This window comes from Contarinia nasturtii, unplaced genomic scaffold (assembly GCF_009176525.2).
Source record: "Contarinia nasturtii isolate CC-2019 unplaced genomic scaffold, AAFC_CNas_1.1 Cnas_scaffold_187, whole genome shotgun sequence".
Classification (NCBI taxonomy): domain Eukaryota; kingdom Metazoa; phylum Arthropoda; class Insecta; order Diptera; family Cecidomyiidae; genus Contarinia; species Contarinia nasturtii.
The window spans coordinates 6921887-6936690 of record NW_022197544.1 but is presented as its reverse complement, the minus strand read 5'-3'; the positions used below and the strand labels follow the sequence as shown (position 1 = coordinate 6936690).

The following is a 14804-nucleotide window of genomic DNA, read 5'->3' as shown; positions in this document are numbered from 1 at the left end:
TAATATTTATAAAAAAATGTGATTGATTTTTTTTATCTGCGCACGATTGTGAATTCATTAAAATTCACACACATAAAAAATGCTCAATAAGTTTAAATGGCGGTCAGTAGGATCGGTTATGTTGTGAATACCGGTTTCTGGTGAATTTCATGAGAATTCTGTGGAAAAAAACGAAAACAAAAATTTCGATCGTCTCGTGAATATAATCTAAAACGATACACATATACTATGATTTAGTACTTTTTAAGTGAATTTGGTGATGTAAACCAAATCAAGCATATCCATAGCGTATTTTTTAGGCATATTAAGGCCTTGATCTTACAATTTTAAGTGATGTATGTATATAAACATGTGTATGTGGAACGCATATACCGTGCACCATGTACTTTTTTCGATCGTTTAATTTCGAACCGTAGCTTCAATCATAACAAATCGAAGTGCAATCGAATCGATTTGCGCCCACAGTCTCTCCGATGGCACTTAAGTGAAAAACCAACCTTCAATTGAGGTTTTATAATCACTTCACAGGGATTAGCAGGAAATTTGCGAGTAGAAAAAAAAGATTGTGCTTCAGTTTAAATTGACAGAAGAGGACAATGAGAGACAAACGGCAATGGCATGATTCAGTGGGAAAGATCTTAATAACGCGTTTTATCAAAAAATTGGATCCAAAAATCGATTATCACTTAATCCGAATTGTTTTCGTTTAAATAAACTAATGATAGAGCAATTGCGAGAGAGATTCATTTTCAAAAAGAGAGTATTTTTTTTGCGGTAACGAACTTACATCCTTATCACCAATTGAAATCAATTGAATGAAAAGTACATACGCGCAAAACGATGACGTTAGTTCAGTCAAATTAAAGAAAGAAATATCACGAAATAATACCAATTTAACATTTAATTCAATTGCTGTTTGCGTGGATATACGTTGTTGGTGATACTTGATCGAAAAATCTAGTATTATTCCGACATTTTACCGTAAATTTAAATTCATTGACATTCGAGCCTTGAAATGAAAGCGATTCTCTTGAACCCACTGATGTGATTACACCCGAACATCAAAAGCAGCGAAATTTTTCAAAGTCTAAATTCAATTTAACAGCAAAAAAAATGAAGTATAACGATAGAAATGAAAAACCCTTTGACTGTTGCACACCATGAATACATTGCCCTAGCCGCAATAACAATAAAAAAAAGTATATATTAAATTAAGAGACAACAACGACACGATTTTACAACTAACACCAAAAATAACACAAACGATTACCCGCGCGCCATAAATGGTTTGTTCGTACGACAAATGCGACAACGTAAATCACAGCGGAACTGATGACAAAACGTTACAGATGAATATGTGTATATTGAAAATAAGACATCAAAATAACAACGGTATCATTGCAAATAACGCATCGTTTGAGAGCCCAATAATCAACATTTATCCAATTGACATGAATTCAAATTCAATTTAACGTTCTTCCATCATTGGGAACATCATTCACAGTACACATGCTCGCTCGGTCTAGGAATTTCACATAATTCCACCGAAAAAAACAACTGATTTGGGCGGAAAGAATTCTAAACAAAACAATAGAGTTATTGTTTTCACTTGTTAAAAATTTACACCAAATACGCACTTATAACGCACTTCTGTCCACTTATATCATATAAATTATATGTTCATGGTAAATCCGATAGGAATTCGATATCAGTAACACTTGGGTATGAATTCGATTGAATTCGTATTCGCATCGACGCGATAGATTCAGTGTCATCATTGACAAATAATATATCAGCATATACTACAATGACTGTGGTCAGTAGAAGGCAATGGTCACTCACTTAGAATAATTAACGGTTCTAAAAATAAAATCATAACAATTTTTGTCGGAGACGCAGAATGGACAAATTCACGGCCATTTGGCATTCTTTATTTGAAAAAAAAAAAAAAAACGAATTCTGGAATTTTTCCATTAACACTTTGTAGTGAAATGAATTTTTACATTTTTCATTTAGTTTAATTTTTCACTCGTGTGAATAAAACAGCCATATTTATTGCGGAAGCTAATATATTTAATAGCATACGATGACAATTTGACGGTAAAATCCAATGGAAACCCCTATACTTATCAGGCATCTTACCTCAATTTATCTTTCAGGCAATAAACACTTTTGGAGTAATTATAAATGTTTTGAAAAAAAAAATGTGGTTAGTTTTTGGTATTTTTAAAGTAATTGAAGTAATAATTCAATTTGAATAAAACAATTTATTCATAAAATATCAAATAAAAACCGATATAAACAGAAACGATATCAATGAACCAGAAAATGTTTACTTTTTGAGAAATTACCTACCAAATGAAAAATTAACTAATGAAGTAGCTTAATCCAGTTCATCGGATGATGATTTTTATTTACAACACCGAGTCACTTGTTTCAATTACTTCTACCTTTTGAAAACTGCAAATTTACCATTTTCATGGTATTACAGTATTTTTTTTTTTTTCATTCAAAGAATTCTTCATTATCAAGAATAAACAAATCTAATGATATTTCATAAAACAATATGAATTTCCCCCTTTTGTTTTCATTGTCCTGAACAGTTTGATTTAACCGCTCTTAATTCCGGTTGTGATACGAAAATGTTGGACGCATTCTCGATCCATTGCATGATAAAAAAAAACAGTGATTTACGTGTATATTCAATGTTCTTTTGTGTTTTTTTTTTTTTTTAAAGAACGTTTTTATTATTCAATTCATATTGAAATTATAATGATCAGATGACGAAAATGTGTGCAAATCTTACAATTGTAAATCGAATTGAATGTGAAAAGCAATTGCATATTAATGGTCACGTTATCACGTCCGTTCATCGGTATGGTGATGGTGGAATCGGTGCGCGATTACATGAAAACAGATCGATTCACACGTATAGCATAAACATTTTCCGTGTCGTTTTCCGCATTTCAATCCATAATCGTGATTGTTATGTGAACGAATGACAACACATACATCGACTGTCCACCACGACCACCACAAATTTATCAATTTATGTTCACAATTGCGATTGTGTACGTGTAACAACCGGTAAAATTCAAGCAATTACATGCTCTAAATCAAAATGTTGCAGTTTTTCACGTGTGAAATGCATGAATTTCGTTTCATATCATTCAGAATAAAATGCAGCACTGAATTGAAAAAAAAATTAAATTATCCCACGAAATATTTTTGTTCGGTCTCTTCCTGTTTTTGTTCACAGAATCGCGACTAACGAATAGATCAAGCTAATTAGAAATTTAAAAACGAAAAAAAGTAGCTTGTTCACACTTAAATGACCATACACAATATATACACTTGACCTTAGTTTAATCAAATCCATTTCTTCACAATTATTTCATCAAATGACATTGGACGATTAACGGAATCCGTTCGTTCGCATATGTGTGTTGTCATCGTCGCGTATGCATTTGGATTGCACGTTATGCCATTCGTTAAAGTGCAAGAGACGAACAGAGTGAGATAAAACGGAAAAATTGCATTTCAGCTCCAATTCTTGAATCTTGAGACGGATGGTGTGGAAAAATGAATCAAAATATTATGGTTGTAAACAAACGACAAAATGATTCAGATAATTATTAAACCTGTTAACTATGTGCGGGCTACCAATTCAAAGACAGAATGAGATATAGAAATAGAGGGGGCTCTATTTTTAGATTGAATCTGAGAGAGAGAAAAATAATCATTTATTCAATTTTGTGCATTGCGCAGAATTGCAAACAACAAATAATTGTAACTCATTGGGCTTGTTTAATTCAAATCGAATTATAAGTCATTTGTGAATCAAATTGCACAAGAGTAATGTTATGATTGCCGTGCACTGCAACCTGTTTTGTTGCATAAACACATTTTATCTATATACATACAGCACTTAATCACCGATTTTTATGCCGATACATCACATTGTATGTGGAAAACAATTGTTTGTTCAGGAGATCTAGATATCTATTGCAAATGAATGGATGAGATAGATCTCATTTGGCGATTATCACGTGCAATCATTTGTGACACTATTGTTGAGCCTGAAATTAGTCGATTCTTTGTTAAAATTCACTTCCATAGCGTTTATTTCTCATCACTCTTTTTTTTCGTTCGGGCAACATTTCATTCTGGCACAGAGTTTGAATTTGTCGATTAACAGACACCATGTGCGCGCGCTACAGCGACACAATACCCAATTGGTATTTTGCACTTGCTATAATTGAAGCGTGTAATGATCATTCTGCCTTGATCGACCGATCAACTCTTTTCAGAACGATTGAATGAGTGTGAGAGATACAGAGGACAGCAGTCTATGTATTTTGGATAGATATCCATCCGAGATATTTTAGAATATCTGGATATTTAACGCAACTGCACAGGGCCAGAGCTGTGTGCGTCTCACATATAACCTACGTTATGTCGCTACACGAAAAATACAGACAAAGTGTGACTGTGTACGTGCGGCACTTGATAGTATCAAGTTGATACACATATACGTAGCGACCTACCGTAGATTCTATTTGCGATGCAAACAGCTCTGGCACTGTGCAGTTGCGTTGAATATCCAGATATTCTAAAATATCTCGGATGGATATCTATCCGAAATACATAGACTGGAGGACAGAGAGGGAGAGAGACGAGTACAAAAGTACAATTGAATGAAAGAACGGTCTGCCGCCGAATTGCTCTAATGCACACCTAGATGTGACCGTGTGTGCTACCTAATCAAGCCGTTTATTATACAAAAGCACCGAAAACGAAACCCCACAACAACGTGTTACTTTGTACATTGACTGAATATCCAAATCCCGATGCAAGAAGAAACAAAGTGTGTGTACATATATAAATATTGATGACGACCATTTGTTAAGAGAACAGACATAATATGCGATCAGTCGCATCGGAGCTGTGATCGTGTAAACATTTCAAAATCAAGAGTGTAACAGTGACCGAGACACATTACACTCGCCTTTTAAAAAAATTACCTGTTTTATAAAAGTTGTTGAATTATTTCTGTTTTTTTTTTCCTGTGAGTGCATTAATTTACTTGTTTTTTCTTTTTCTTTTTCTTTCACTCTTTTTCTCTGTCTCTCCCTTTTGAGACATATTGTCTATCCAACAACAACGAAAACAAATCGGTGTCTATTTTATTTTGTTTACCTTCTGTTTGTTCGTTTGCAAAAATAAATGTGCCATTTTGAAATTACGTGGAAATTATATTCGTTTAAATCATTTAATCGATTCGACATTAATTTTGACCGCGAGTGCGAGCGTGCACATTTTCTGCATCGTTACTGACTAATTTTTATGGTTTTGTTAACAGATTTCGGTGAATTCAACGGATCAACAAAATAATTTTACAAAATAAACCGCATCGCAGTTAGTGTAATAATTGTAAGCATATTTTTTTAAGAGAAAAAAAAACGAGAAAAAAAGGAAGATGAGATGAAAACGAAGTTCATTCATTTCACAGTGATTTATCTGAATTCATTGACTTACTGACACTTTTCTCATTCATAATTTGCACATGTAGCTGTTTGATTTTCGTTGCAAATATGCTGAAAAATAAGCTGAATAACGCCAGGCGCCTCAACACTCTTTGCCATTCTTCGGTGATGTGAGATTAATTTTGCGATTTATTTCATAATATGCATGATGTCTCGCGTGTCTATCTTTTTGTTGACACGTTTGACACTCACAAGAGCAGGCGTAATATGTATATATATATATCAATTCAACAGATGTTGAGGCGATTCTTTTTCTTTTCGAGTGCTTCATATATTTATTTATTTTTTCACCTCTTTCAAGTGTTTGTGTGAATGTCATTTGCAAATTATCTAAATACATATTGTTTTATGTGTGATTCATATGTAAATTGAGACAGAAATAATAGAAATGATTTGTGTTTTGTAGTGTCATTGCCCTAGATTGGCACGTGACCGGAAAAATAAATCAAATACGCACACACGCTCAACACATAAATTCATTAAAATGAAAAAATAGTCCTTAAGGAAGTGAAAAACATTTTCGCATTTTGCTTCCATAACATATAAATACGCAATTAACCTTTCTTCAAATCGCACACAGGTAAACGCAGTTTCCAATGCTACGTACAATTAGCACTGAATTGAGTTTTGTTTTTGTTTTCAATTCGCTTCTTTTACTCTCGTACAAAACGAGACGAAACAGATTGAATTTTAAATTGCGTTCATCGCTGTCAATATATTTTTTTTTGTTCGTTCGTTACAGTGTATGTCAGTGTTTGAACTTTTTATATTCACATTATTACAGACTGTTATTGTCGACTTTATATATATGAATTTTGTATATCTTTCGATCTTCGTCAAAAAATCATTTGAGTTCAAATTCAGAAGTGATATCAGCAACAGAACAAAAAAAAAATACAACCAGTTTATGGTATTTTTTTAAAAAAATGATTCTTGGTGTCCGCGCACAAAATACACATTTGTACTTTGATATCAATCGTTTTTATTGCATATATTAAAAAAAGCAATTTTGATTGAAATGACAAAGTACGAGAATCAACTATGAAGCAAATTAGAATGATGGTTATACGCATGAACGCCGAAGCCGGCACAAATTTAAACCAAAACAAAAAAATTCCGAGTAAATTCGTTCAGTCGGTCATTTACTCATTATTCATTTTCGAAAGAAAAAAAAAATGCGTCAAACAATGGATTTTGTTCACAAAAGGTGGTAACGATGTGCAATTTTGATGTTAATGAAATATAAACAGCATTCCAATCGTATGTGAGAAAAATAACTTTGGCCATACAATTGTTGTTGTCGCCATTCATTGTAATGCACTTTCAAAAGATTTATTGTGTTCATTTTCAAATGAACGACGTTACAATATTGCAGTATTTTAAAGATTTTTTTTTCTTCGCCTCTCTCTCTCTTATACAATGCAACCGTCCCATATGACCTTGTGAAGCGATAAAACCACCTGGCGCACAAATTGAATGATAAGAAGTGATGGAAAGTTTTTCCGCTCAATATGAACAGGCCAAACAGAATGAAACGCATAATCAATTGAGTCAAGTATTGCACTTCAATATAAAGAGAAAGATGAATAAAACGTACACTCTGAACTCGTGCCATACATTGAAATATGTCGTGCACTTAAATTGAATTGTATCAAGTGTTGTGTGTGTGTTTCCAATTGTGCATAACAGAGCAATTAACGTCATATTATTTAAATATTGTGCATGGTAATGCAAATTAATGGTTTAAATTGAGACGACTTCAATCATATTGTCAATATATAGGACCGACAAAATGCGTCAATTTAAACAGTCGGTCGGCACACGCTCACGCAAAATTTTAACCAAAACATATTCGGGTTTTTTTAGTTGTTTTTCCATTATTATTATTAAGCGATTTATTTATCACGTGATTGTACAAGTGAACACTTTTTCCAATTGTTCTGCCGTAATAATGAAAACTAGCAACAAAATGCACGCATTAATTGTGTAAATTGAAATACACGCAACTGATAGGGTCATTTATTTTAAAAAATCATCGTTGTTTTCGACGATTTTTTTTTTTTTGTGAATACGAAATTTTAACTTGTGTATTGTTTTCAATTGCAACGATCTGTCTAGGGGTAGATGCCCACACTATAGAAGTTTCAGAATACTTACAGAACTTGACGTATTTGATAAATCAGTGAAAGAAAATAATCGCAAACATTGATAATCACATTTGATTGCCCGAGAATGAATGTGAGACTTTTCACGAGATTTCATTAAAGTGTAAAAGACATTCTCGCGTATTTAATTAGAACATGTTGTTGCTATAAAGTTTTTCCACGAATTCAATATATTTCTGTGTATTTGTTGCAAATATGTGATTTTTCAGCTCTTCCAGAATTGCTTGATTTTTGTCACTCGATTTTCTCGTCCAATTCAATATGACTGACATTTATTGGCACTTCGGACTGATTTTCAAACTAACAAAAATGAACAGCATGCAAAAAATAAAGAAAATTTCGCATAAAAACTTACGTAAACAAAATGCATGGACTTACATTGGGTCATTTGCCCCTTGGATTGTGTGATCTTGTTGAAGAGATTTCATGGTGATTCCCACAAAAGCTTGTTCTGCGGCTCTAAAAAAGTTGGTTTGTAAATCATGCTTTAGAACAATATATGTATATCTTTTAAAAATTTGCACGTAATGTACTTTCGATTCTACCTGATTGCAATTAACATTCGGTTAATTGCATGAAAATAGCAATAAAAAAAGAGAGAAAAAAAGAATTGATAAATTGTTCTCAAGTATATTTCAAGAACCGGGCTTGTTTGCGAACGGGGAAAAAACCCAAAGAATCGTCCAGCACACAAATCATCTAGAAATTAAACGAATAATAAGATATAATATATCAAGTCTCTTACGATGTTCTGAAACCTGTTCGTCTCAAACAATCTCGATCACAATAAAGTCACACAAAAGTGATAAATAAGTTCTTTCAGATTGTTCAACAAATGTAGCTCAGGTGTGTGTGTGTGTGTGTGTGTGTGTGTGTGTGATTTCAAAATAAAACAAAAAATTTATCACAAAAAATACAATAATTATGCAATATTTGCCGCTGTGTAACAATAATTAATTATTATTATTACAAATATTTTGCTTAAGCATTCATTCTACAAATTCTTTCGGGAAATGAATAGTTTAATTATTTTTAACTCATATCTGTTGGAATGAACCAGATATGGCTTTGTGTTTATTTATATTTGAGACACGAACTACAAATAGACGAACATAAAATAAATTACAGCCAAATGTCTTCGGCTGGAAAGTGTAAACCTTGATTGTTTTATCGAAACAATTGAAATATTTTCATTCATTTAAAAAAATTACGATGTGTCACATACAGGTAAACAGCATGTAAAATAATAATGTATACGAGTAAACCAGAAGTAGTTTTTGCCATTTTAATGATCACAATTATTTAATACGCTGATAGATCGAGGCTGATGAAATAATATTTTTAAACACAATGTAACACTTTATGTGTTAGGAAGAAGAAGGAAAGCGGAACTTAATTTCGTTCAAATGTCTCATAGAACTGAATATGAAACCTTTCTGTTCAAGAAGAAAATGTCATTGTATGTTCTTGAATATTCCAAAATGGATAAATCAATCGATTTTTATCGACACGTTTACAATACACTTTACGCACACGCTCATAGCAAAAGGCACGTGATTTGTTTCGTCGTATAATCATGCATATGCACAAAATGGTTTTGGAAAATTTGCAACCGCACAACGATCGCAATAATAATGGACCTAAGTGTTACACTTCAAAATGAGTGTCTCGATACTGTGCATGCACCACAAATAAAGGAACAATTTTTTTTGTATATATATACACCGTATTCACGACACGGTTGAGTTTCTTGTTATTAAGTTTTTTTTTTTTTGAAATTATTTATTGCATGAATAAAAACGTAGCCTAATTGCATGCGAATTAATTGATGCGTCTAAAAATAGCATCAACACTTAATAATAATAATCCAGCAGCAATAACAGCAGATATTTCTCAGTAGTGTCGATCATGAAATCGGGCAGTGTGGCGGGCAATTTTATTAGCTAAATAAATTACGCGGGATTTTAAAAATGTATTCGAAGAGTGTGTGTGACACACATAAAATTTTGAGAGACGGGAAAATAAACGGGAAAAACATTGATTGTCAGTCAAACAGTGAGCGATATTAAAATACGATCAATTATACATTTATGGGCGAGCTAATTCTGGTGACGAAATTTATGGCGACGTTTTTCATGCATTTTTTTCTTCAAAATAGAGTAGTAAAAACCGCAAAGAAAAAACATCAGTAAAAAAGCGTGACAGTCAAACTGGAAAATATTATACTATCTATTCGGTTTGGTTTGGGGTCGTTTGCGTTTCTATATTCATGTATGTGCATTGCAAATTATATGTACAGACATATTGACTGACTTTGGCTATTTGCACTTTGCGGTTTGTGAATAATTGTGACAACGAAAAAAAAACACACCATTGCACGCCAGACGAATAGGTTTGTGCTCATTTAGTTTTAAAAAAAATCCATTCAGCAAAATAAGTATGTATGAATTTTGCACACGCAGTGAGCCTATGAATGAATTTGCAGAATAACATTATTTGCCACAAACAAAACATGTACATATTCAAGTGTTTCTCTTTTCATCCATCAAATCTTGTTAATGAATAAGAGATTTAGGTGAAATTTCATTTGCAAAAAAAATTTTTTTTTTCTGTTTTCAACGTTTTTTTGGAATTTGTAAACGTAGTTTTGTTGTTGTTGTCGTCATCATAAAACTGTTAAGAGATTTAATGAACTTTAGCTTTAAATGGTGCAGAAAATAGCACTCATTCGTATTCTGTTGTGCGAATTTTACTGTTGGTTATATTTAAATCAAAGACGAATTATTCGTATGGTAAATGGGCTTGTTTTTTTTGTCCAACCACCTGTGTCACATGCGAATATAACAGCTTGAACCAAATCATTTCCAAACATTACACCGAATCATTGAACAAACATTACACAGCTTATTTATTTATTCACATTTTCTTTCATTTTTGTTTGTTACTTCTATTGTCGTTGTTGTCAATACATGAACTTCAAATATCGTCATCCATATTAATGTTGTGTTGTTTATTATAACTTTTTGTTATTTTTTCTATTTTTTTTTTTTTTCATTTGCATTGTGTTTTCCTACAACATTTGATACAATCGATGCGGATATCAATGAAAATGCGCTTTCAAACACGTGTACCAAATGTAAATTAGAATAATCACATACACACACATACGACTCAGTTGAGAGAAAAAACTTCACTGCGGACATATCATTGCCATCATAAATCGCTTGTTGATCATTTACAAGTGTGGTTTAGCGTGCGAAGAGACGTTAGTAAACGAAAGACTGCTAGACACATCGAATTCAGTGACTAACAATCGGCCCGATAAAATTGTAGAGTAAAAACCAAGCCGGCAACAAAGGACACAGCATGAGTAAAACAGGCCACAGTAATATCGCTTTTGTCAGCGACGATGCAAAGGGGTAACAATTTTATGGCATTATTTTTTTATTTCTTTAAACCTAGATCGTTTCTTTAAATTAAATTATTGGTCTTCAACGTACATTGACATGAGTCTTTTTTTAAATTTTTCGATCCATTAAATTTCATTTATTGACTTAAAAATTCAATTTATCACAATCAGAAATGATACGAAAACACATTATACCATCGAATTGACTGAAAAAAGTCGCCCAGTATCGGTTGTTGCACATTCGGAAAAAGATGATTATGATCCATACAAAAATCGACAAGTTGAACACCCAACAACGTAAGTATTTGAGTTTTTATTGTACATTTTATTTTATGAATGCAAGCAATTTTAACATTTTCGCACAGTAATTCAATTTACATGCATACTAACATTGTCATGACATACACCGACACACGGTAATAACACACCGGCCCGTTTGGTGATCATCGTTTTTTTTAATAAAAGTCATTAATTTTGATTGTTATCACGCGCTAAAAAGATTAAAAACCATTTAGCATTATTTTATACAAAGATTCATTTTGCGATGTTATAGTGACGCGATTTATCAGAACCATTTATGCAAAATATCACACTCAATCAATCATCGTAAATAAGAATGCATCATTTTATTTAATTTACCATTTCATTCATTTACAATAACAAAAACACTATCATTATACCATATGCTTGTTTTATATTATGAAGCGGCTCCAGTGATTGTTCATCTCACACATACTGAAATTATCATCAGCTATCGGTTATGGGTCAACATTTTTAAATGAATGTTAAAAAAGGGTGTTAAAGTCATCCGGTTAGTGGGAACATAAAATCTTATGTAATCTTCATATTATTTCGATCATTTTCCGTATTTTTGATATTGCATACACAATTTTATTGAATTAAGTTTAAGTCTTTCAACATTCATTTAAAATTTCTCTGTGTTTTTTTTTCTTTCTGATTTTATTTGTCATCATAAAATAGAAACAATGACACTTTGATTCATTTGCTGAAAGGTTCATTGGGCACCGGAATATTAGCCATGCCAAATGCATTCTATAATTCCGGTTATATCGTTGGATTCGTGGGCACGATGATAATCGGTGTCGTTTGTACATACTGTATTCATATGTTGCTTCGATCACACTACGAACTATGCAAACGGAAAAAGGTAATTTGTATAGATATTGTCAAAGTTTGTATTGTAGAAATTGTGTATGATTGCCTGATTTATCTAATATCGCAAACAGGTTCCAAGTTTAACATATCCAGCTATTGTAGAAGCAAGCTTATTAGAGGGACCAGCTTGGGGACGAGCCATTGCACCATATATTGTGTAAGTTATCGACCTACATCAAATCACAAATCACACACAAATATAAACACACTAGTCGACATTGAAAACAATCAACAACGAGGTTAATAACTTGTATTCATTTTTTTTGTCGCTTTCAATATCGACACACCAACAACATTTTTTCCAGTGATATCACCAATGCATTTTTGCTCGTCTATCAACTGGGTGCCTGTTGCATTTATGTAGTTTTTGTTGCATCAAATATCAAAGATATTGCCGATTATTTCTACGATGACGATATTGACGTTCGATTATTTATGGTCATCATTCTATTACCACTTATTTTAATCAATTGGGTTAGTGTGCGCTTTTTTTTTCTTCTAATTACTTGATTCAACTTTGTTTTGCTTTTCTTTCAAAACTTGAATAAATTACAATGATAAATTGTTTTTTTTTTTTTTTAATCACAAAAATTTCGCCAAACAGGTTCGAAATTTGAAGTATTTGGCACCATTTTCTTCTGTCGCAAATGTGATCACAATTTTATCCTTTGGCATCATTGGCTATTATATGTTTCACGATCCGATCTCTGTTGAAGGTAAACATGCTGTTGGAAGTCTCAGCAATTTTCCACTATTTTTCGGCACCGTTCTGTTTGCGCTTGAAGCCATTGGTGTTGTAAGTTACCATCATGAACCATTCAAATGTTATTTGTTGTAACAATGGATTTTGTTCTGTTCAGATAATGCCATTGGAAAATGAAATGAAAACCCCAAAGAAATTTGGCGGAAACTTCGGTGTATTGAATCGTGCAATGATAGCGATTATCTTTTTGTACGTTGGAATGGGTTTCTTTGGATATCTTAAATATGGTGCTCACATCAAAGGTTCAATCACTCTCAACTTACCACAAAACGAATTGTAGGTTTGAAACAACATTAAATGCTGTGTTTTTATAGATATTTAACGAGAAATCAATCACAATTTCAGACCTGCACAGCTTGCAAAAGGAATGTTAGCACTCGGAATTTTCATCACACATGGATTGGCCTGTTATGTAGCGATTGATATTACATGGAATGACTATGTTGTGAAAAGAGTCGGAAATAGCCCAAGAAAATTACTATGGGAATATGTTGTACGCACATTGCTCGTGCTTGTCACATGTAAGTCTGCCTTTACAAATTCATCTTTATGATTTTCACGGGTCGAAAAAATACTGAAATACCAAAAATACTGACGTTTTTGGTATTCCGGTACTGCTTCCCTTCTTGGCAAATTTAAGTTTCTTATCATCTATGCTATTGTCAATAAATATATCCAAATGACTGCATAATACATTATATTTCATTTTACAGTTTTATTGGCTGTTGCGATACCAAATCTTGAATTATTCATTTCGTTATTTGGTGCATTTTGTTTGTCTGCATTAGGATTGGCATTCCCTGCGGTATGTTTTTTTTTATTGACATCATTTGTACAAAATCAAATGTGATTGTGTTCTTTTCATTTTCACTCTCCGATATAGATGATTGAATATTGTACATTCCACAAAGAGAAATCGGGTTTATCAAAGGCAATAATGGTGCTTAAGAATTTGGTAATCGTTGCAATTGGATTGGCCGGTTTGACCATCGGAACATATACAAGTTTAAAAGAGATTATCCATACATTCTTCGTTGATGGCAACGATCACAATTATTGATTTAAACGAAACAAAAGAATGATGTTTGCATTTTAATACAGACATTTATCTGTTACCATCACATCCAATCAACAAAGCAATATTCGCAAGAATAAAAAAAGATGTTAGACATATGATAGACAATAATTTGTATGTGATTGTGATAATAATTCTAATTATTTCACTTCCTTGCCAAAATTTTTCAATTTTGAACAGTATTTACTTGTATAAGAATAAAATAACATTTATAAAGATAATATAAGTCAAACAAAGAAGAAATGAACCTCATCGTAGAGATGTGAATTAAATCGAATTTACAAATGTTTAATTAAGAAATGTAAAAGCCAAATTTTGTGCATTAATCCAAAACATACAAATACACAAAATCCAATCAATGGAAAAGGAAAAAAAACAGAAGATCTTGAGCTTCAGTCTAATTACAAAATAAAGTATATTTGTACAATTATGTATTTTATCTATATTTTAAGTATCAACTTATTGTTACCAATTTCATCGATTGTTACAAACCGAAATAAATAAACTGAATTCGATAAAAGAATTTATTTGAAATATCTGTGTTTTTTTTTTCTTCAAAATATTGTGCAAGTCATAAAATGAGACTCATTAGAGACTGGTTAGTCTCATAGGGATAAGAACCATATGTATCCGTTCCTCTGTTGGTACGGATATGCATCCGTATCTCGCT

At 32.4% G+C, this 14804-nt stretch overlaps 1 protein-coding gene and 1 long non-coding RNA gene across 4 annotated transcripts; one reads left to right on the top strand and one right to left on the bottom strand.

Moving 5' to 3' along the window:
- The first annotated feature begins 4893 nt into the window (after positions 1-4893).
- On the top strand, positions 4894-14564 carry LOC116352519 (proton-coupled amino acid transporter-like protein CG1139). Of its 3 annotated transcripts, XM_031785171.1 has the most exons (12): positions 4894-5068; positions 5363-5433; positions 10857-11130; positions 11292-11417; positions 12102-12288; positions 12368-12453; positions 12602-12770; positions 12901-13092; positions 13157-13335; positions 13405-13580; positions 13773-13864; positions 13943-14564. In XM_031785171.1, exons 3-12 carry the CDS (start codon positions 11078-11080, stop codon positions 14117-14119), a joined length of 1437 nt encoding a protein of 478 aa, XP_031641031.1. In that variant the 5' UTR covers positions 4894-5068; positions 5363-5433; positions 10857-11077; the 3' UTR covers positions 14120-14564. The 3 variants fall into 3 exon arrangements, with proteins under 3 accessions (XP_031641031.1, XP_031641032.1, XP_031641033.1); XM_031785172.1 differs by lacking the exon at positions 5363-5433; XM_031785173.1 differs by lacking the exons at positions 4894-5068; positions 5363-5433 and adding an exon at positions 9577-10103.
- LOC116352520 lies at positions 7766-8492 on the bottom strand. Its single transcript, XR_004202297.1, has 3 exons — positions 8457-8492; positions 8090-8170; positions 7766-8011 (listed from the first exon to the last, which is right to left on the bottom strand). It is a non-coding gene; the product is annotated as an uncharacterized LOC116352520 (long non-coding RNA).
- Positions 14565-14804: the final 240 nt, after the last annotated feature.